This window comes from Astatotilapia calliptera, chromosome 18 (assembly GCF_900246225.1).
Source record: "Astatotilapia calliptera chromosome 18, fAstCal1.2, whole genome shotgun sequence".
In the NCBI taxonomy this organism is placed as follows: domain Eukaryota; kingdom Metazoa; phylum Chordata; class Actinopteri; order Cichliformes; family Cichlidae; genus Astatotilapia; species Astatotilapia calliptera.
Genome location: NC_039319.1, coordinates 7,082,613 through 7,104,077, shown reverse-complemented (window position 1 = coordinate 7,104,077; position 21,465 = coordinate 7,082,613). Strand labels below are relative to the sequence as shown.

General features: G+C 41.9%; 1 protein-coding gene across 1 annotated transcript; it reads right to left on the bottom strand.

The window, feature by feature from the left end:
• Window positions 1-2,630: 2,630 nt before the first annotated feature.
• LOC113010762 (ABC transporter F family member 4-like) lies at window positions 2,631-20,157 on the bottom strand. Its single transcript, XM_026149969.1, has 10 exons — window positions 19,927-20,157; window positions 18,126-18,184; window positions 15,815-15,954; window positions 14,577-14,761; window positions 8,561-8,785; window positions 6,844-6,966; window positions 6,544-6,634; window positions 3,932-3,999; window positions 2,961-3,786; window positions 2,631-2,797 (listed from the first exon to the last, which is right to left on the bottom strand). Exons 1-10 carry the CDS (start codon window positions 20,029-20,031, stop codon window positions 2,631-2,633), a joined length of 1,989 nt encoding a protein of 662 aa, XP_026005754.1. The 5' UTR covers window positions 20,032-20,157.
• Between the last annotated feature and the right edge of the window lie 1,308 nt (window positions 20,158-21,465).

The following is a 21,465-nucleotide window of genomic DNA, read 5'->3' as shown; positions in this document are numbered from 1 at the left end:
ATTAACGAGGGGAAACGTAAACGGCGGCGTACTATAACTCTGAATATTTTAAAAGGAAGGATGAGAGTTTCTTACCCCAGAAGCAGCTGGAGGAGTGTGTGTGTCTGCAGCAGGCTCGACCTCTAGTTTCTCCTGTAGTCTGCTCTTCTCTGTGAATATCAGCACATTATGAAGTCATTTAAAGGAACTGCTGCACTTTGTGGTAGTGTGGTGTGTGTGGAACCCCTGCACGGTCATTTTTTTTCACCTCTCTGGATGATTGCAAGCATCAGCTTGCAATAGTTTCCCCCTATCCACAGGCAGAGGTGTACTTAAGATAAACTGGAGAAAGCCAAAAGACATCTGGGCCACGGTCATTGTTTACAGGTGGAAATATATGCTTTTAGCTCTCCACATGGGCCTTTTGTCTGCAACAAAAACCTCCTTGAATGCAACTGGTCACTAGAACTCTGATTACAAAGAGAAACCAGAACTAAAAATCTTGTCTCTTCCCCTTCTGTATATGAATACACCAGTTTCTCTTCAGAGGTCATAAATATGATTCAATATCATGTAACAGACTACAGTGAGAGGCAGTGTACTCTCAGCTGTGCCTGCAACAGCACAAATGTGCAGCTCTGAGCCGAGAGAGAAAACTACAGCAGCTACGTCTTTGTTTTAGACGGTGTATGAACCGAGGGGCGACATTAATGCACGATTTGTTACTAATAAGGATTATTTTGAACCTTGAATCTACTCATGTAGAATCCAGCAACAAATGTGAGGTGATGGCCCCACAGTGGAAGATTACAGAGGGTTGCAGGTTGTCCTTCTCAGACATTAATGCATCAAAAACTAAAGACATGGTGATATCGCTCCATCTCTCCTGTGGTGAGGTTGTTGAGTTCGTGTAGCCTTGCACTGTGACTGTTAACAAGCTGACCTTTGAACTTCAGGTGGATGCGCTGTAGAGCTTTTCTCTGTCGGTAAGCTCACCAGCCCGTTTACTTTGATAGGAAGCTTTGTGGATTTTATGTAGACAGCGTCTTTATGATAATGCTTTATTACAGTTTTATGGAGTCTGTCCTGACATGTCCTTTTCTCAGCCTGTGCAGGTCACTGAACCTCAAAAACCAAAAGCAGGCTGTGAGATATAGTTAAAGTCTAAAGAACTGCACACTGTTGTGACGTAGTGTCCTGAAAAACTATGCACATTCTTACTGTTTGCATAGGAATTACAAGGCTAAATAGCAGCTAGGTGTTGCTAATAAAACTGACTTAACTGATCAAAAGCAGTCGGTCTGGAGCATTCGGGAGTATCAACGCAATGCCACAATGTTCCCATGAGTGAACATATCCCAGCAAGTTACTTATAAGTTCCATCGGTGCAATGCTCAGAGAAACCGCAAGAGCTACAGCTCAGACTCTACAGGCCTCAGTTAGCATGTTAAAATTGATGACAGAAAGCCTCTTCACTCTAAAGAGAACATGGCAGCACGGCTTAGGTCTGCAGCGCTGCATCTGCATAAATCGCATGACTCCTGGAATAATGTCCTTTGGATAGAAAAGACCGACATATAGACATCTGGCCATCATGTGTAACACCACGTAACACACAAACGCCTCATACCAGCTGTCAGTTACGGTGATGATTTATGCTTGTTTTGCATTCACAGGATCTGAGCTCCTTGCACCTTCATTTGACTGAGTATACCAAAGTGTATACCAACAATGTGAGAGACTGATAAAGTCAACAGAAGACAATTACTTCAAGTTATTGCTGCTAAAGGTGGATCTCCAAGCATCGTGTTTATCCCAGCAGTGCTGTAACTATGGTTCAGTTCATGGTTTCTTCTTCCTCCAGTATGACGACGAACAATAATACTCTGATGTATAACCTGTTACCGCAGCAGTCTTTAAACATTATAGCTTTCACCACACTGGTTGCAGATCAATGGTACCGCAGGACGATATTGCAGATGTTTGTGTCAAGACTTCATGAACTGTCACACCCTTAATATAGCGCAACATGAATGCTAACTTGGTAAGAAGAAAGTCTTACTTGTTTTCTTAGCAGGTACATCTTGGCTCACATTTTCGGCAGCTTCCTCGCATTTAACCGCCTTCTTCTTCCTTTTCTTCTTCCCTCCGTTTGAAAGCGCCGACGTATTGGCATCATCAAGAATCACAGCACTCTGGTCATCTGCCACACCGCTCTGATCCTCAGCCTGCAGCTCCCTCTTCTTCTCCTTCTTTGCCTTGGGAGGTTGGTTTTCCTTTGACGAATTTTCTTCTAGGTCAGCATGTTTTTGCATCTTTTTCTTCTTCTTTGGCGTTTCGTCCTCCCGAATGGGCTCAACTTTGGGTCTTTTGCTTGACTTTGGGTGAAACATTTCCTCTGTTTCTTCTTGTAGGTGTTTCTGTCTGAAAAATGTAAGTAATCCTTTAACTTTTACTGTGATTTTGTAAGAACCTTCTGCACATACTCTTTGTAAAAAGTACTACTGGTAGCACGAACCTCTACAGCATCAAAATTCTGCAAGGTGACATTGAAACAATGATAGCAGCGCCAAGTTCTACAATCGTTTGGCTTCGCTTTTGTTTCACTTGTAGTTTTATGAAGAAATATGCCAAAGATAAGCAGAAACTACTCACTTCTTCCTTCTCACATGGTTCTGATCTGCAGATAACTTGTTGCTCTTCATCAACCTCATCGCCATCTTCTCCTTCTTATGAAGTTTTAATCTCCTCTTCAGGCTGAGCTTCTTCCTGAGACGCTTTTTCTTTTTGGCCGAGGAGTCCAAAGAAGACTTTCCCTCTGCAGGAGCAGGCCAAAAAGAAAATAAAATGCACAATTAAAGTTATCTAAAAATCGCACTAGATTTATCACCACTAATGATTAAGAGTAAAGGCCACATGAAATACAAGTTAAGCCTTTCCAGGGAACTTTCTGGAAAGGCTTTTCCTCTCTCTCTCTCTACCTGTGGCTTCCATTTTCTCCTCTGTGCCATTACTGCCCCCTGCTGGTTGTTCTTCAGATTGCACCGCCTCGTTCTCCTGACCTCCTTCCTTTCTCTTCTTTTTCTTCTTCTTCTTTTTCTCCTCCATTGTCTCTGCCAGACTCACAGGATTCTCAGCCTTCTCCTCTACTGCTCTTCCTGCCTCATGCTCCTCCTCTTCCACATCTTTAGCCTTCTTCTTCTTCTTCTTCTTTTTAATTTTGTTTTCAGTGACAGTGTGAGTTTCCTCTTCCTTCTCTTCTTCTTCGTCTCTTTCCCTTTTCCTCTTCTTAGCCTTCTTTTTCTTGTCTGGTGGAGCTAACTGAGACGCCTCAACCTCATCCTCCTGATCTCCGCCATCCTCTGTCACCTCCTCTTCTTGTCTCTGTTTTTTGTCTCTCTTTTCCTTTTTGGCAGATTTCCTAGGAAGAGGAGTGTCACTGAGTGGATCTGGGGTAGATGCATCAATGCTGCTGGGTGCGTCCGTGATCGATGCGTCTGCTGTTGACGTCTCAAAATCCTGTTTGCTCTTCCTTTTCTTTTTCCTGGGAGTGCTGCGGTCTTTACAGGACTCGGCAGTCTCCTCAGGGGACAGGTGGCTGGTCTCTCGCTCAGCTGCTTCGTCGTCTTTGACTGTGATGTTGATGATGATGGAGGCCTCTGGGTCCGATCGCTCTTCTGAAACCAACGTGACTTTGATACCAGTTGGACTGGCTGAGAGGTCACTCTGGATCCCGGTGTCCACGGGGATTTTCAACATCTCCGTGTCTCCCTCCAGCTCCGAGGAAAGATCTGCGACCTCTGACGTCTGAGTGCAGAGATACATACAGGAATTAAAACATGCTGCATATACACAAAGTCATTACAGATAGTGCAAATGTACTCATTATTATTCCCCATCTGCTTCTGGCAAAGACCTATCTTCACCATAAATAGTTAAGTAGTTGTATCACCTCAGATTTCTTTGTCTCCTCCACGTCATCCTCCTCCTCTTTTGGATTTTTAGATTCACCATCAGGGTCTGAAAAACATTATAAAATGCCTACATTAGATTACATTTGTAGTCTTTTATACCTGATCAGAGCTTTAAGATTTAAGTACATGACGTGAGACTCAATAAAATCATCTTTTTAAAATCAGTCGACAGTCTATTACAGTGGCAACTCTGGGAAAAACAGCAAGAGACATGAGTCATAAGGCAGTTTTTTTGTTTGGTCATAAAAGAAAAGAAAAATAAGATAACGAGACATTTTAAATTGCCCTGATGGGATCTCAGGCTGGGTTCTGTCTGATGTATTGAGGATTAAAGTGGAGAGCAGAGCACACACTACGACATGTTTGTGATATATCTAACACTTTTATTTGACGAGCATCTCCAGGTGTATTTTTTTTCTTGATAGCAGCATCAGAACCCTCTCCCCCCACAGGAATCCAACTCTGAAGCCTTTCTGCAGCAGATGTTTGGACTTGTCATAGCAGGAAGTTCAGGTCGATAATAATATTATTAACAAAAGGCTCCTTTCCAGGAATTTGTGCAGTTCAGTTAGTAAAATCCAGAACTGCCTCCGTGTTTGACAGGTCAGAATGCGAAAAACCTTCGTTTCTATTCAAACGTCATCTATCATTTTCAAATTTTTGGGTGAAAGATGCGATTGTTTTCCAGATGATTGCAACTCTCAGAGTAGTCATAACTCCGGCTTACTTAACAAGCTGTGACAAGCTTTACAAACTCCTCTGAGAAGTTACACAAGTGAGTGGCGTCGAAAAACAACTGCTGTTTCTCCGGCTTTGGCAGAAATCTGTCAAACTCTTTTACAAGTTTTGGCACTGAATCCAGCTGCCTCGGGGTAAAAATATTCAAACTTTGTCTAAAACTTCTGTGCTTAAACAGCCGGAGATGACGTGCTGTCAATAAAAGGAAAAATGAAAAGACAGAATGCCTTTTTTCTCCCTTGTAAATAAATGGAAAAAAGTAAATCCAGAGTACAGCGACGGAGCTGTGCTTTGTTGGAAACCGCTCCAACAACAACTCCCTTTTTGGAACTGCTTTTTAATATCAGTGAATAACTTTTAGGTCACTTCGTCCAAATCAGCAGCCATTAAATGAAAAGAGAGTCGAGCCTCACAGCTGTACGCCTCCACCACAACAAGTCGAGATAAAGCCAACATCCATCTCCCCTTCTGTTCCCGAGGTGTGTCGTCACATCACCACAAGAAACGTGTTGAGAGGCAGCTGGATTCTCACTAGATTTGCAAGCTCACAACAACCTTGTGTGCGTCATGCTAGACGAACCACAGTTGATTTAATCAAATGAGTGTCCTGCGAGGAAATGGCGAACACCAAGGTCACAGCTACAGATGGGCTTCAGGTGTGACAATATTTAGTTTTTTCCCAGGTTAATTAAACTTTTGGGGAAAAAAGAAAACTGCTCAGCAAAGCAACAGGTTGAAATGTGTCTTTCTTCTTGAAGCTACGAAATATGAGTTTTTAGACCGTTTAGTCTTCTTCAGTTGAGAACAGCTGGTCTTTTCGTTTGCCTTGACTTGAGCTCTTCATGCATCACAGTTTTCAGATCCTTCAGCGGTGTAGCTGAATGAAAAACTGAAGACCTTGTGCCCATATGTTAGGAAGTGCATCCTACTTAACCTCAACTCTTTGTCATTGCGGCACAACAGCTTACGAAACGAGCATCGAGCTGCCTGAGCTCACGCTCCAAGTGAGAAGTAATGTTATACTTTTTTTCTCTATTGTTGACTTATGACGAAAAAGATGTCCAAGTAATCATAAATACATATTCAATTCAACTTTATTTATACAGCACCAAATCACAACAACAGTCGCCTCAAGGCCCTTTATATTGTAAGGTAGACCCTACAATAATACATACAGAGAAAACCCAACAATCATATGACCCCCTAATCAGCAAGTATTTTGGCGACAGTGGGAAGGAAAAACTCCCTTTTAACAGGAAGAAACCTCCAGCAGAACCAGGCTCAGGGAGGGGCGGAGCATACAACATTAATATTCACATATAAAGATAAGAAGCTATAAAGATGAACCAATTTTAGAGATTACATGAATGTGTGTAATATTCTTATAATCAATCATTTAATTATGTCGGTCATGAGCACGTGCATCTTCTCTTTGTCTTATGTAATCGTATATACGGAAAGATGAATGTGTGGGTCCTCATAACTACGAATTTAGTGATAAGTTTAAATCAATCAGTCAATCAGGAGAAACATTCTGATTACAGATGCAACCCTACGACAAATCTCACTTTCTTTCTTAAATCAACCTTGCAGTGATTTTCATGCCTGAGCAGAAATGTGAAATTTTGAAACTCTTGTAACTGTGGAAACAAACCTGGACGGCAGATGTTATCAGACTGATTTTCATAATACTTAAAAGAAACCTGCTGCAGAGGCAGCCGCACTGAAGCCTCGGTTTCTTAACAACAGCTTGTGACTCTTGTCAGAGCAGTGAGAAAGAGACGGAAAAGATGCCATGCATTTAGGGGGAAAAGAACAAACCGGTAATTAAAAATCTATTGGCTGTTAATACCTGCAGAGGGCGGGGCTTGATCATCTCCGAGCTGGTCACTGGTTTCCAGAGCTGTCAGGTCAGAGGTGGTGGGTTCAACCAGGATGGGCATCTGCAAGAGGTCAACAGAGGTCTTTCACCACCAGACATGACGAGTCAAGTTTTTACTGATTTAGTTCTTAGTTTAACTGAATTATTTAAATACTTTGTAATTGTAGTGGAAATATCAAAATATGCAGGCACTTCAGGGATGCATAATAAAAGCAATCACAGGTTCTGTACTCGTATCAATTAATATATGAATATGAAGCAGTACTGCACCTCTCCTGCTGTGGCTTCTTCACCTTCTGGAGACTCGGCTTCGCTGACTTCCTGAGTGGGAACATCTGTCTGCTGTGACGCCGAAGCTTCTTCTATGTCTTCTGAGGTGTTTGTGGTTGCTTCCTGGAGAAAAACAGAGCAGAAAGATCAATTTAATCCTACAAGAAAACAAAGGCGAATTAATACAGCTCATTTTTGTCAATAAAAGCTAAAATTGCACTCGAAGCCACAGTTAAGTCTTGGAAACATGGCTGCATCACTAAAGAGAAGTCAGATGGATAATGGTTTAAACACTTCCAGCCTGGAGGCGCTGGTGCCAGCGCCGGCCAGTATCTGCTTTACAACTCAGCCGGCACCATTTTCTGAAGGTTGCCAAGCATGGCGGCATTCGCTGAAGAGGACAGCTGGGACTGCTGGGACAAAACTGAATGCAGTTTCTTTTGTGTGTTGCTTTTCTCGTGCACCAAATTAGATACCAGCGCAGGTGATAATCTTTAGTTTTAGGTCTATGTTGATGTGTGCATGCGGGCAATAATAACAACAAGAGGACTGATATTTGTTTCCCAAGTTGCATTTCTGCCGATTTATTGTTTTTCCAGATGCTCTGGATTTTGTGGAAGATGACAATTAAATTTAGATATTTTTTTTTAACTAAAAAAATAGTCTAAGACTTGATATAAACTAAGCATCTATGGATATGAGCATAAGAGGAACAAGCATAATGATCTTTGATGCATAGCACACCAGCATGCTGCACTAGTCTGTAAACAGAGCCAGATGTTTACAACAGTTTGGGCGACAATTAATTAATATTTGGCTGATCAGGGTTTTTGTTTACAGCTTTTTGATTGCTCATGTCCGATTTATTATTACTGGCGCTTCCATCTTTCCACATGTGAGCAATAAATCTTGCAAATACAACGCTATTTAACTGATCAAATAACATGAATTATTCATTGCTGGCTTTTAACAGTCCTGTTTTGACACTTGGAGAGATGAATGTTGCAGAATTATTATTATTATGGTAAAAAGGTGGCACCACAAATTATCATCTTTATGCCAAAAAAAATAAAATAAAATAAAATCATACATTTAATTTCTGTATGTTTTTTATTTGATCTTTTTCTTGTTGACAACTGGCACCAAATTGCTTGTTTAAACAATGCAAATGCCAATTAAATCTGACGTTTCTGTTTCTGTTGGAGCTTCAGATGATTTAAACATGAATACAGAGTTTTAAAGTGCACCGACTTGTTGCACTAATTAAGAGCAACATCTAATACGGTGACATTTAATCGCAATCTTTTACGTTCCAGTAAAGTCCTAAAAGAAAATTCACAATTCAGCAAAGAAAGGCTGTCTGCAGTGTTGACTACTAGAAGCGTAACAACACAAACAGTCCACTGCAAAATAAGTTTCAGCTGTGCAGAGGTGAGCTGAGGAGAAGGAGGCTCTGCTGAGCCAGGAATCAACAGCTACTCCCATTTTTTTATGAGTGTGGTTTAAGGTGATTAACATTTCTGCTCATTGCAGAGCGATCCAGTGCGCCAGGAGGAAAATTAAACAGCACACTAGGCCTTTAAAGACATCAAGGTAGAACAAGTGATGCATATGTGCTCAAGTGTCAGTCGCATGAAAAAGTTTTGCGAGATATGATGAGATGAAAAGAAAAATAAACATCTGACACAAAAGTTTAAAATGAAATTGATGAGCTAACCTGCTTCAGATCATCACTGCCCTCTTGATGCTCCACTTTAAGGTCACCGCCTGAGACTGAGGCCTCGGCTGGATCGGGGGCCTGCGATTGGTCCTCAGCCTGATCAGGTAACACCAGGTTGTTGTTACCCTGGCTGGGTGCAGTTATTTCCTCAGCGTCTGAAGAGGCAGAGCTCAGGCTTTCTGCCTCATTGGACGCCTCAGCATACACTTTAGTTGGAGCTGACTGGAAAATATGTACAGGCAGTTAGAAGAACTTGCATCCTGCTGTTTACTCAGAATATCTGCTAGTTTCAGGAAGACAAATCCAAGACACTCGAGGATCTTTTTACTGCTCTGTATACCCCATTTATTGGAGACTATATTTCACTGCAAATGAGGTGCTATACTGAGAACAGTGTACAGGCTTTTTACGTTTGGGGGAAACAATGCAACAGAGCAATTTCAAATACTCGCACACAGACTAAACTTGTTGTGTCAAATATATTTGGACTATATAGATAGAGACACCCTGTGTTTACGTCCCCTAGCATGCACAACAACAAACCCAGACATGCCTGAGAGCGATAGCTGCATGTGCCAGCCTCCAATGATATTTAGTACATAAAAAGGGAGCTACTTCAACAACCCCCAACAAACCACACTCCTCTGCAAAAAACACCATCAAGTCCAAGCAGGCCAAGAAGGCACGTGAGGAGGAGATGCTAGCATCTCTTTATATGCAATCCAAAAGTAAAAATATGACTCCACTGAGTGTCGCTGGAGCACTTGCTAGCTCCGCTCCACATCACAGGAAGTCCATTTTAATCCACAGAGAGCAGATTTAATTCAACCAGCTGGCGAAAACTACAACTAAAAGAAACTAGAAATTCTGCTGAGTAGAAACATCTTTGCCGTTAAGAATGTGATGTTGTTGTTGTTGTACAGCAAAAAGAAAGCCGCAGTGCTTTTACCATTAGACACAAAGCAATCAGGGTTTCCAGCAGCTGTCGACAGAAACCACAACGAATAGTTCGCACAGAAACGAGCACGCACACAATTTGTCTCTGAAGATTACCGTTGTCACACGCACACAATTCTGTGTCCACACGGCATTATCTGCTGCATCACTGGGCCAACACAAAAGAACAGACAAGACACACACACACACACACACACACACACACACACACACACACACACAGCAGTAATAACAACAGAGGAAACTAATACAGGACAGATGAGACGAGTGGAAATGTGTCCGTGTGTTTCACAAGCGTATAACAACACTGCAGCTACTGTCCATCTATCAGCACATTATTACAGTGGCTGGACAACAGCTATGTGTGTTCATGATGGCACTGCTTTCCTCCTCCTGTAACAACGCTCAGCACTCGATACTTACTCGAACGCTTTTTACTTTTTGCTTTTAACTTTAATGAAAACCTTTAAAACATAAACCCCAAGTAAAAATATTCCTACATTAACCCTTTAAGACCTACCATAGAACCAAGTGCGCCAGAGCTTATATTATATTTTTACATGCTGTGGAGCCATTTTTGGGAGCATTTCAAGTTGCTATACATCAATACAACCATTATAGCCCAAATTTTAATAATATGTCTGCATTAAGTGCATAGTAATTACATAAATTGCAAAAAAGTGCAATAAACTACAAAAAAAATTGAAAATCGTTTTTGTTTTTTTAACATATATTTCTAGTTAGAGAAATTTAAGAGGCTTATCCCTCAGAACTGTAAATACAAAAAAGTTGCACAAAATAGTTTCCCACCACAGGAAATTTATTTTGAGTGTCTTCATAGTTTTATTTTTGAAATACACCAATTTTTATATACTGCAATAAAAACGAAAATAAATCTTATAATGCAAATTTGCAAAAAAAACTGCATATGCATCAAAATAAACTATTTCCAGCAGTGCAATATGAGTCCTAAGCATCCCAGAAACGACACAGAAAGTCATAAAGTCAAAGATAACTTTTAAAAACACCGGTATAGGCTCATAAGGCCCTGATGGTAAAAAACTACATTTTCGCAAATGACGTCACTTCCGGTTTCGGGCAGGTCATGGCGGACATGCGATAGTTCGTGCTGATGGACGAAGGAAGTGTTACAAACAGCTGATCGGATCGGCAAAGCGTGTTTCTGGAATATTATGTTTTTGTTACTGCAAGCGCTTTTTATGCAATTTTTGCAAAGCTATATGTGGAAGGAAACTGTGACCGAGGACAAGCTGATGGCATAAGATGCAAGTACAACTCCTCCGGTTTCATATGCAAAAAAAATTATTGCGCTAGTTTACGTGGTTGCAGAGCTACCGGGATTTAAAAATAGTTATGCAAAATGGAGCGTGCCCGCTAAGACCGGCATTAAAGGGTTAATGATCATTAACACGTCGCACCTTTATCTTTCCCTGCTCGTAGTTATTTCAAGAGTTGCTTTATGAGATAAGACTTAAATAACTCGTGTTCACTTCATGCTTAATCGTACAAATTTAGAGATTCATCTTTAATTAGATAAGGTCTGCTGGAGATTCCTCGCCTACTTTAGTTTTAAAATGCTAATATTTGAAAATATGATTGTTATCTTCAGGGCATAGCTTATTTCAGATTATAAATGTACTGTTTACCCTTCGTAGAGCAGAATGGCACAGGAGGCGAGGAAGAGAGAGAGCCAGGAAACGTGCAGCTTTTATTGCTGATCCCTTTCGCTTTTCCAAACAATTGCTGGGGGTTAAGCGAAGCGGGCAGTTGGAGTGCTCAGCAGAGGAGGTGAATAACTTCCTTCATGAGACCATGAGTGACCCTTTGAGGGAACAAGACTTGGGACCAAACAAAGCTCTCATCAACCCTGCCCCACCATCAGTAGAGTTCAAGTTGACGGAGCCAAGTTTGAAGGAGGTGTGTGAGGTCATCAAAGCAGCCCGCTCAGCATCCTCCCCAGGTCCCAGTGGCGTACCCTACCTTGTCTATAAGCGCTGCCCAGAGCTGCTCCGCCACCTGTGGAAGATCTTAAAGGTGATATGGCAGAGAGGGAGAGTTGCTGATCAGTGGAGGTGCGCAGAGGGAGTCTGGATTCCCAAAGAGGAGGATTCGAAAAACATAAACCAGTTTCGGAGCATATCGCTATTGAGCGTGGAGGGGAAGGTGTTTTTTAGCGTTGTCTCCCGGAGATTGACCGAGTTTCTCCTTAGAAACAATTACATTGATCCATCAGTTCAGAAGGGGGGGATCCCAGGAGTTCCTGGTTGCCTAGAGCACACTGGTGTAGTTACACACCTTATAAGAGAAGCCCATGAGAACAGAGGCGACCTAGCTGTATTGTGGCTGGACCTGACTAATGCGTATGGGTCGATCCCACACAAACTGGTTGAGCATGCTTTACACCTCCACCATGTTCCCAGTAAGATCAAGGACCTAATCCTGGACTATTATGCCAATTTCAGGCTTAGGGTCACTGCTAGGGCAGTTACTTCAGACTGGCACCGACTCCGGAAAGGTATAATAACAGGCTGTACCATCTCAGTTACGCTCTTTGCCCTGGCAATGAACATGGTGGTAAAGGCTGCGGAGGTGGAGTGCAGAGGGCCGTTAACAAGGTCAGGTGTTCGTCAGCCCCCTATCAGAGCCTATATGGATGACCTCACCATTACAACATCATCAGTTCCCGGGTGTAGGTGGATCTTGCAAGGTCTTGAGAGACTGATCTCATGGGCAAGGATGAGTTTTAAACCTTCCAAGTCAAGATCGATGGTACTGAAGAAGGGCAAGGTGACGGACAAGTTCCAGTTCTCAATTTCAGGAACCATTATTCCATCCATAACGGAACAACCAGTTAAGAGCTTGGGGAAACTCTTTGACTCCAGCCTGAAAGACTCTACTGCTATTCAGAAGGCAAATGAGGAGCTGGGAGCGTGGCTTATTAAGGTGGATAAGTCCGGCTTGCCTGGAAGATTTAAAGCCTGGATCTACCAGCATTCCATCCTGCCCCGAATCCTGTGGTCCTTGCTTGTCTATACAGTTCCGATAACTACTGTGGAATCCCTTGAAAGAAAGATCAGTGGCTTTCTTCGTAAGTGGCTGGGACTTCCCCGCAGTCTCACCAGCGCTGCCTTGTATGGGACAAGCAACAGCGTGCAGTTACCCTTCAGTGGTCTCACAGAAGAGTTCAAGGTGGCTCGCACACGAGAAGCCTTACAGTACAGAGATTCTAAAGACTGCAAGGTGGCATCAGCAGGCATTGAGGTAAGGACAGGAAGAAAGTGGAAGGCTGAGAAGGCAGTTGAGGTGGCGGAGTCACGCCTAAGGCAGAAAACACTGATGGGGGTCTTAGCAACAGGGGGAGCAGGCTTGGGGTACGTCCCAAAGGCCCAGGTCAGCAGGGCACAGGGAAAGGAGAGACACCAGCTACTCCAGGAAGAGGTCCGAGCAGGTGTGGAGGAGGAGCGAGTAAGTAGAGCTGTAGGCCTTAAGCGGCAGGGAGCATGGACAAGGTGGGAGAGCACCTTGCAGCGCAAGGTCACCTGGGCAAACATCATGCAGGCAGACTTCCACCGGATCCGATTCCTAGTGCAGGCAGTATACGACACTCTGCCAAGCCCAGCAAACCTCCATCTGTGGGGAAAGAGCGAGACACCTGCCTGTCCCCTGTGCTCTGGAAGAGGGACCCTAGAACACCTCCTTAGCAGCTGCCCAAGGGCCCTGGCCGATGGTCGGTATCGTTGGCGGCACGACCAGGTGCTCAGAGTAGTTGCTGAAAAGATTGCCTTAGCAATCAGCACCAGCAAGCACCATCATGCTCCGAGGAAGGCAATCTCTTTTATTAAGGCTGGAGAGAAACCCCAGGTGCGCCCACATTTGACAACTGGCCTTCTCAACACAGCCTCTGATTGGCAGCTACAGGCTGACCTGAGTAAACAACTAAAGTTCCCTCAGAACATTGTAAAAACATCACTCCGGCCAGACTTGATAATTATTTCTGAGGCCTCAAAACAGCTGATCATGCTGGAACTCACAGTGCCCTGGGAAGAGCGGATCGAGGAGGCCAATGAAAGGAAACAAGGAAAGTACCAGGAACTAGTGCAAGAGTGCAGGGGAAGGGGCTGGAAGACTTTCTATGAGCCCATAGAAGTGGGTTGTAGGGGCTTTGCAGGACGATCACTCTGCAAAGTCCTAGGCCGGCTGGGCGTGGCTGGGGCAACCAAGAAGAGGGCCATCCAGGCTGTGAGTGAAGCGGCAGAGAAAGCCACAAGGTGGCTGTGGATTAAGAGGGCTGATCCGTGGGTAGCTACTGGTACGCAAGTCGGGGCCTGATCACCCCCGGCTGGGTCGCCTGGGCGAGGGTGTATGATGTTGTGAGACCCGAAACACCTGATGACCCTAGGATACATCACTGAGGATGCGTACCAGTGCATCCAGGAGATGTGTCTTTATAGATAATAGTGTACTGTTTGGGTGTCAGAATGTCAATATTATTACCTGTAAAAGCTAATCTGCAGAAGCAGAACACATGGCGCCGCCTTTGTGTCTGTTTACGCAACTCTTTGGTGACAGAGAGAAGGATTATTAGCATGCAGACGTGCTGCAAAACTTTGCATAGGACCAACCACAACCACGCCTTCCTGCAGCTGCTGTTGTTGAGAAACCTCTTTTGAATTTAAGAAAACACATTTTTAAAGCTTAAGTCATGCCAGGAAATAAACTGTTAGCATCTTAGCTGGGAAAAATGATTCTCCTTCTTATCTTGTTATTTCTCCTGTGATTTTAATACCATTTGAAGGCTACGGGATATTTTCTGGTTTTCTCGGCGCACGTGTTCATCAACACATCCTAAATACCAAACATTTACGCTCAACATTCAGTTTGTCCTTATTGACTCTCCCATATGAAGCACACATTAGCACTGACACAACAGGGCTACGCTAACTGAAAGTATTCTGTCTCCTCACTTTGAGAAAAAGGGGGCAAAGCTAGCACAGAAAAACTCAAACCCATTTTTCATGATATGTGAGATGTTCACCTCTTGCTCTGTTTTTGTTTCTTCCTCCTTTATCTTTTCTTCTTCCACTTCACTGTCAGAGGAGCCGGCGCTCTCGCTGTCAGAGTTTGTTGCTTGGGATTTATTATCAGCAGCCAGCAGCTGCTCACAGACACTCTCAGAGATGCTCTCTGCCTTCAGTGGCTCAACAACATCAGGCCCAGGCTCTGAAAGAGAAAATCAAATATATTTTAGACTGGCTTCATAGTCACCGGTGCCAAGATTTGTAAAAGAAATAAACACAGAGTGAAAAAAAAGGATAACTTATAAAATGCAAAGTTCAACTCAGTTTTCTTTATGTAGCGCCAATTTCACAACAACAGTTGCCCCAAAGAGCTTTACATTGTAAGGTAAGGACCCTACAATATTAGAGATAACAGCCCAACAATCAGATGATCCTGTATGAACAAGTTACGAGACGTAACCCAGCAGCATTACTGAGGCACGTGTCAGAGTCAACCGATCTAGTAGTTACATTCCCTAAAAAGTCCAGGTGATGTGGAGAAGTAACAAAAAGTGTCCAGTTTGAACAAAGAAGGCAAGAATCTAACAATAAACTTTATCAAAAAGGGAAGTTTGAAGACTGATCTTAAAAGTAGAGAAACGTCTCCTACACTGTGAGCTAGCTGCGCAGGAGAGGAGCTTCTGACCATTTACAGCAGTGAGGTTAGTCACAAACACTCGACACACATTACTCCAGTCCTGGCAGAATTACACTGGCTTCCCATTTGCTACAGAACCCAATTAAAATTTTCACTGATTACTTTTAAATCACAGACAATCAATTACTGTTACAACTTCTGCAGTGTGGGCTCAAAGCACAGGAGCCCATTGTGGAACAAACTTCAGCTTACTGCTAAATTAGCTTTAAATTAGCATTAGATAAATAAACAAAAACATATTTTTACAGAGAGGCTTTTGTTTGTTTTACGTTTTCCTCATTTCTTGCATCTTCCAAAGATAAACTAATGAATCAGCTGTATGACTGACAGGTTGCTAAAATAATTAATTGCCAAGTTGTTGCTCTATGTATCTATAAAACATCAGAAAAAATAAAAATGGAAATCATCATTCTCCAGAAATCGAGATCCACAAGATTTAAACAAGCATTAATTAGAAAATGTTTGACATTTAATTAATTAAATTCATTTCAGCTACAGATGTGCACATATTAGTGGCTTTATTTTGTCCTAACTACTGCAATCAAAGATAAAATTTACCGAGTGGAGGGTTGGAATCCACATCATCTCCTCCTGTGACACTGGAGAGCCTGGTGTCTGCAGCCTCTGCTTTGATGCTTTTCTTTGAGTAACTGGACTCTTGTGTCTCCTGTTTGGCATGCTGGGCTAGGGAGTACAGTCTGTAACACACACACACACACACACACACACACAAATGAATTACATTTCTTTTACTGGCTATGCTTATACATTAGGTAAAGCACCAACTGATGAGCTGAAAAACGCAGTCAATGCAAATCTCAATTCCTCCAGCGACCACTTGAGGCTGACTCTAAAAGTGAGTCTCAGACTCACAGATTCCCGAGTTAAATTGTCCAACTTCAGGCATGAATTTAACACGTTTACATGCTAGTATGAGAAGTATTTTTGGCCTCATGTATGTTTTCTCCCTTCATCACAATTGTACACAGGGCTAATCTTTATTATAAATCATTTAAATGGAATTTGCTGATGCTTAAAGTTATGGCTGTGGCCTCTTTAATTAGCAGATTTACAAACACAGATTGCTTAAGTTGATAGCAGCGTGCCAAGTTTCAGCCCAGAAAGTCTGAAATGAACTCTGGACCATTTTAGTGTTTAGAGCATTTTGGAACAGTTACATGGCTAATAATTTAACTTTTTTCTCCAGTTTCCAAACTGTTATAACATAACATACATCTGTATATCTCTAGTAAAGTAGTAAAACTAGTAAAGCGCTATACAAATACAGGCCATTTACATCCGGTTTCACCAACACCAAAATGGCGAGCCTTAGTGTTCCAACACGCACTAATACGTGATGCTGCAGTGGCAACATCCATCTTTTTATAAGCAATCGGGCTCAAAACATCTCAAACTGGTTTCTTGAACACGAGTTCAGTGTACTCAGATGGCCTCCACAGGCACCAGATCTGAATCTAAGAGAGCGCCTTTGGGATGCGGCGGGAGACTCAAGCCACAGATAAATCTGCAGGAACTGTGTGATGCTATCCTATCAACATGGAAAATCTCCGAGGAATGTTTCCAGCACATTTTTCAATCTATGTCACAAAGAATTAAGGCAGCTCTCAAAGCAGAAAAGGAGTCTAACCCAGTACTGGGAAGGTGTGCCTAAATGGTCGTGAACGTAAACAAGCATTCGACTTGATTTAGCTATGCTTGGAAGCAAATAGCTAGCACAGCTATAGACTACACTGTTCTGTTTACATGTCTTTACTCTTTATCAGTGCAGTGAAGTAATTCAATTCTGTGTTTTTCTCCCACCTTAACCCCCAACTAGCTGCCCGTCCCTGAGCCTGGTTCTGCCGGAGCTTTCTTCCTGTTCAAAGGGAGTTTTTCCTTCCCACGGTTGCCAAGTGCTCGCTTACAAAGTGTCAGCTAACTTTGGAGAGGTTAAGTGTATTCTTACCTACATTATAAAGCACATTGAAGCAACAGGTGTTGTAAATTGACGCTATATAAATAATATTTAATTGAATTCACCAGCTTTTGAAAAGAAAAACATTTCTGTGAATCTCAGAAGCCTAAGAACTACAGGTTTTTGATCATTTGCATTGTGGCATTAATTAGAATAGGGCTAAGTACCATTATGAGTACTTATCCCTAATGAGCAGCTGTTTGAAAACAGTGTTTTTCTGATAATCAGAGGTGCCTTATATTCAGCACATAATTATGTATTTTCATTGACTTCTGCAGATTTCTGTTATTTTAGTGTTAGATTCACTTCGGCAAATGAGCTGATGTCATTGATTTAGCCATTTATCTGATGCCCATTTAATCCTCATTAGGGAGGCAGGGATTTGAAGGTGATCCCAGAATGCACTGGGCACAAGGCCAGGAAATCACTCACACAAACCGTACCAGTCGCATCCTGCTCACACAGACAGCGTGGAGTCTACAAATCACCTAAGCTGAGTGTGTCTCTGAATCGCATTACCTGCTGAGCTGTGACTCCAAAAAAGCAGGAAGTCATAAAATGTGGAGATAAAGAAAAACAGAGGATGATGAGAAAAAGCCACTATTTATGCACTTCATTGGGCTTAATCTCATTTTAGACCATTAAATGATTGTTTTAAGGTTCTTTGGGAGCCAGAGAGCCCCATCCTGTTTTCAGCTGCTGACATTTTTAATCTACACATGCTCACCTGTACAGTTTGCTGTACACAGTCAGTTTTCACAAAATTTGCAGCACATATAACAATTACAGCACAAAGAATGTTAAATTTTACAATTTTCTTATAATTACTTTCTTTTTGGTAACTTGTGGCATTATATATTTATGTATACAAGTGTGTAACTGGGTGTGACTTACTTCATCCAGCCTGTGTAGATATCATGTAGGGTGGAGGAGCTCTCCACTGGTGTCTCCACCTACAACACAACACACAACAGCCTGAGAAATACTGTGCATCTAAAACTTGCTCAGTACTGACTCTTCAAGAGTGTTTTCAAAATACAATTTCTCCTTTTCACTGATTCCCTGAATGTTCTGTCTCTGCTTCAGCTAAACTTCCTGTGCGTCCCATAACTACATGGACAAAAGAAGAAAGGAAAAAAACACAGATAGCAAAGGGAAATAACAAATTTCCTGTGCTGCAGGAATGCTGCCACAAGCTTCCAGATGTGAATTCATGTAAAATATGCCAAAGAAGAGAGTATGATGAATACACAATGTTCACATAGAGGAGTGAAGGACACTCGTAAGTAAATTCTAATAAGACTGCTGCTGTAACTTCATTCAGACTTTAAGGTGTTGTTTTATGTCCTTTCCAGCTCTCGTTTTATGTTTGAACTCTACGACAGTATAATATTCCTTATTTTTATGTTTTGATGGAGCCCACAGCTCATCCCGTGTCTGAAAAACCCTTCCCCCCTCTTTTTAATGGTTAGGAACCAGCCTATCCAGGGTTTACCCTGCCTCTGGCATTGTAACAGCTGGGACAGGCTCCAGCTACCGCGACACAATGCTGGATAAGTGGTTAGTAAAATGAAAGAAAAGATAAATGATATCTTATAATGAACTTCAGCAGACCGCTCAGTTAATTCACTCTCCCTTTAAGCCAACTTTCTTCAGATTGGCCGTCCCTGTAAACAGAAGGTCTGAACTGCAGGTGGGCGGGGTTTATGTACTTGCATTCAGACCTGTGAAGCCAAAATAGAAAAGAACTGTTGCAAACAGAGAACCCTTGTGATTCTCTGTACCTGTACCGACTCTGATCTCACTTTTTACATTTTCTTTTATCATGTTAAATATGAGCACCCGCCACTGTAAGTATGAGCAACTTTTGACAATGACATTTTTATCTCATAAGCTCTGCAGGAAAAGCTTACATCACACCTAAGCGCATGTTTCCTAACAGACAGACTTAGGAAGAATAAGACAATATTATTTTTTAGATTTCCCCTGTTAAAAAAGAAAATACCAGAAAGGCTTATTTTACAGTGTTTGGTTGCATCATAAGATGTCATCGGCACAGCTACTGGATAATCAAGAGCTGCAGTGATTATATGCAACAGTCCAAATACCCCAAATTCTAAAAACGAGTGAATTACAGCGAAATATAGAGAAAAGCATCCAGGTCTCGTATTTGAAAAATATGTAAGTAGAAGTTCATCTCAGCTGGCTATTTAATTTTTAAAAAAAGCTGCCGATTATTTTTAAATTGATGAAATAATCAATTAATCAACTTATCACAGCAGCTCCAGGAGCTTTAGATAAAAAAGGTCAACTGTTATCACTAAACACTATGAAAAGGTGATGAGGTTTTGAATGGGGTGACAGCGTGCAGCAATAGGCCGCAGGAGCAGAGCTGCTTTGTGCAGCTCCTGTAACATAATGTTCTTTTCCTCCAGAAGGCCTGAACAAGGAGCCACACGCTTTGTCGCGCACACACACAGACTGAAGTGCATCTTACCGACAGCCACACTGAAGCAAACACACATCACATTTATATTTAAGTTGTTATATAACAAGCAAGATGCGCATGTCAGCTGATGAAATCACATAAAAAAATAGTCTTTTTACTCACATTTAACTAACGTGTGCGAGCTAGAACCCAGTCTACCGACTGCACGCTAAATATTAGACTGTAAATTTAAGCCAAACTTCTTACCTGGGTAACGTGCTTCTCCAGCACCTGGGCAGCTTTCTGGTAGCCGTTCACCTTCAGGTGCTGGTAGATTAGAAACAGCAGCACGTCGTCCTCCTCTGAGGCCATGCTGTCCGACGGGACCGACTGGCAAACCGGGAAAAAGTGCAAATAATATTGACGGGTTATTTACACTTCAGTACATGCTCGCTATTCGGCGTGCGCACATGTGCGCTGACGACGCCCCCCTCGAAAGGCAGCATGGGAAATTGTGTCTTTGGAAGAAAACGAAGCATAATTTGAAATTTACCAGTTTTATTAAAGAAAAATGTAACCAAAACATGAAAACAAAGCTTAATTCTTTCTTTATTCTTTCTCAACGCAGCCTGAACTCTGTTGGGGAAGCTTTCTTGTCATTTCTCTACACTCTTCTTGAAAGACATTCAAAGCTCTTCTTTAGATTTTGGCTGTCTGCTGTTTTATTCTCTGTCAAGCTGATTCCATCATGATTCCAGTAATGTTGTGGTCTGGACTCGGGGGGGGGGGTCTGTGTGTTTGGGATCATTGTTATGCTGAAAAATGAATCATCCCCCACAGTCTGTTACAGATGGCTGACCTCCTCCACACATATTGACAATTATTTGAAACAACATATTCAAATTTGGTTTCGAAAGATCTGTTGCCACTGATTTTCAGTCCAGTTCTTGTATAATCTGGCATACTTCAGCCCTTTCTCCTTGTTTCCCTTCCTTAGGATTGGCTTCTTGGCAGCCACCTTTCCACTGAGACTTATTCTGAAGTTTCAGCAAACAGTAGATAAATAAACTGAAGGGCTAAAGCATCTCTCAGCTCTGGTGTCAGTTCTTTAATGGTTTTTGTTCTCTTTCTTAAGAACATGATTTTCAGACACTGTACTGTGCCACTTCTACTTTTGTCCTCCACTTGTCCAGTTTCCTGCTTTTTTACGGACACACTGACAGGTTTTCAGCTACTAGCTCTTTGTTAATCACCATTTTTGTTGGAGCAAAAATGCTGTTTTATACCAGTCACACTGTTTTGTAGAGTTAGCTCAGGAAAGCTGCTGGCAACAAAGTGCTTAAAGATATCATTTAAAATTGGTTGTTTGCTAGATTAAGTCTTTTATGTGCTTTGATTATGGAGCTTTTTCACGGTGGAACAATTGAAAGATCAGTATTTAGTGTCTTTACAAAGAAACAAACAAAAACATTCATCTAAGGACTGGAGTAAAAATGAATGAAAAACATTGAAAAATCTCCAGAAAGCCTGGAAAGCTACTGCTCAAGATCACTTGTAAAAGATCTTGTTAAAAAAATTACAAGTGTGGCTCCTTGGAAGCAAAATATAAAGAAATAAAATGGGTGATTCAAGACTTCTGCACAGTACTGTATATATAGTGGTACAGTGGAGGATACTGATATTAAAAATTAGGAAAATTTTTATTTTATTTAGTTTTTATTCTTAAATAAAATTTCAAAAAAGTTAAAATAAAATAATAAAAGTAATTAATAAAAATAAAATATAAATTTTAAAAAGGGGGATACT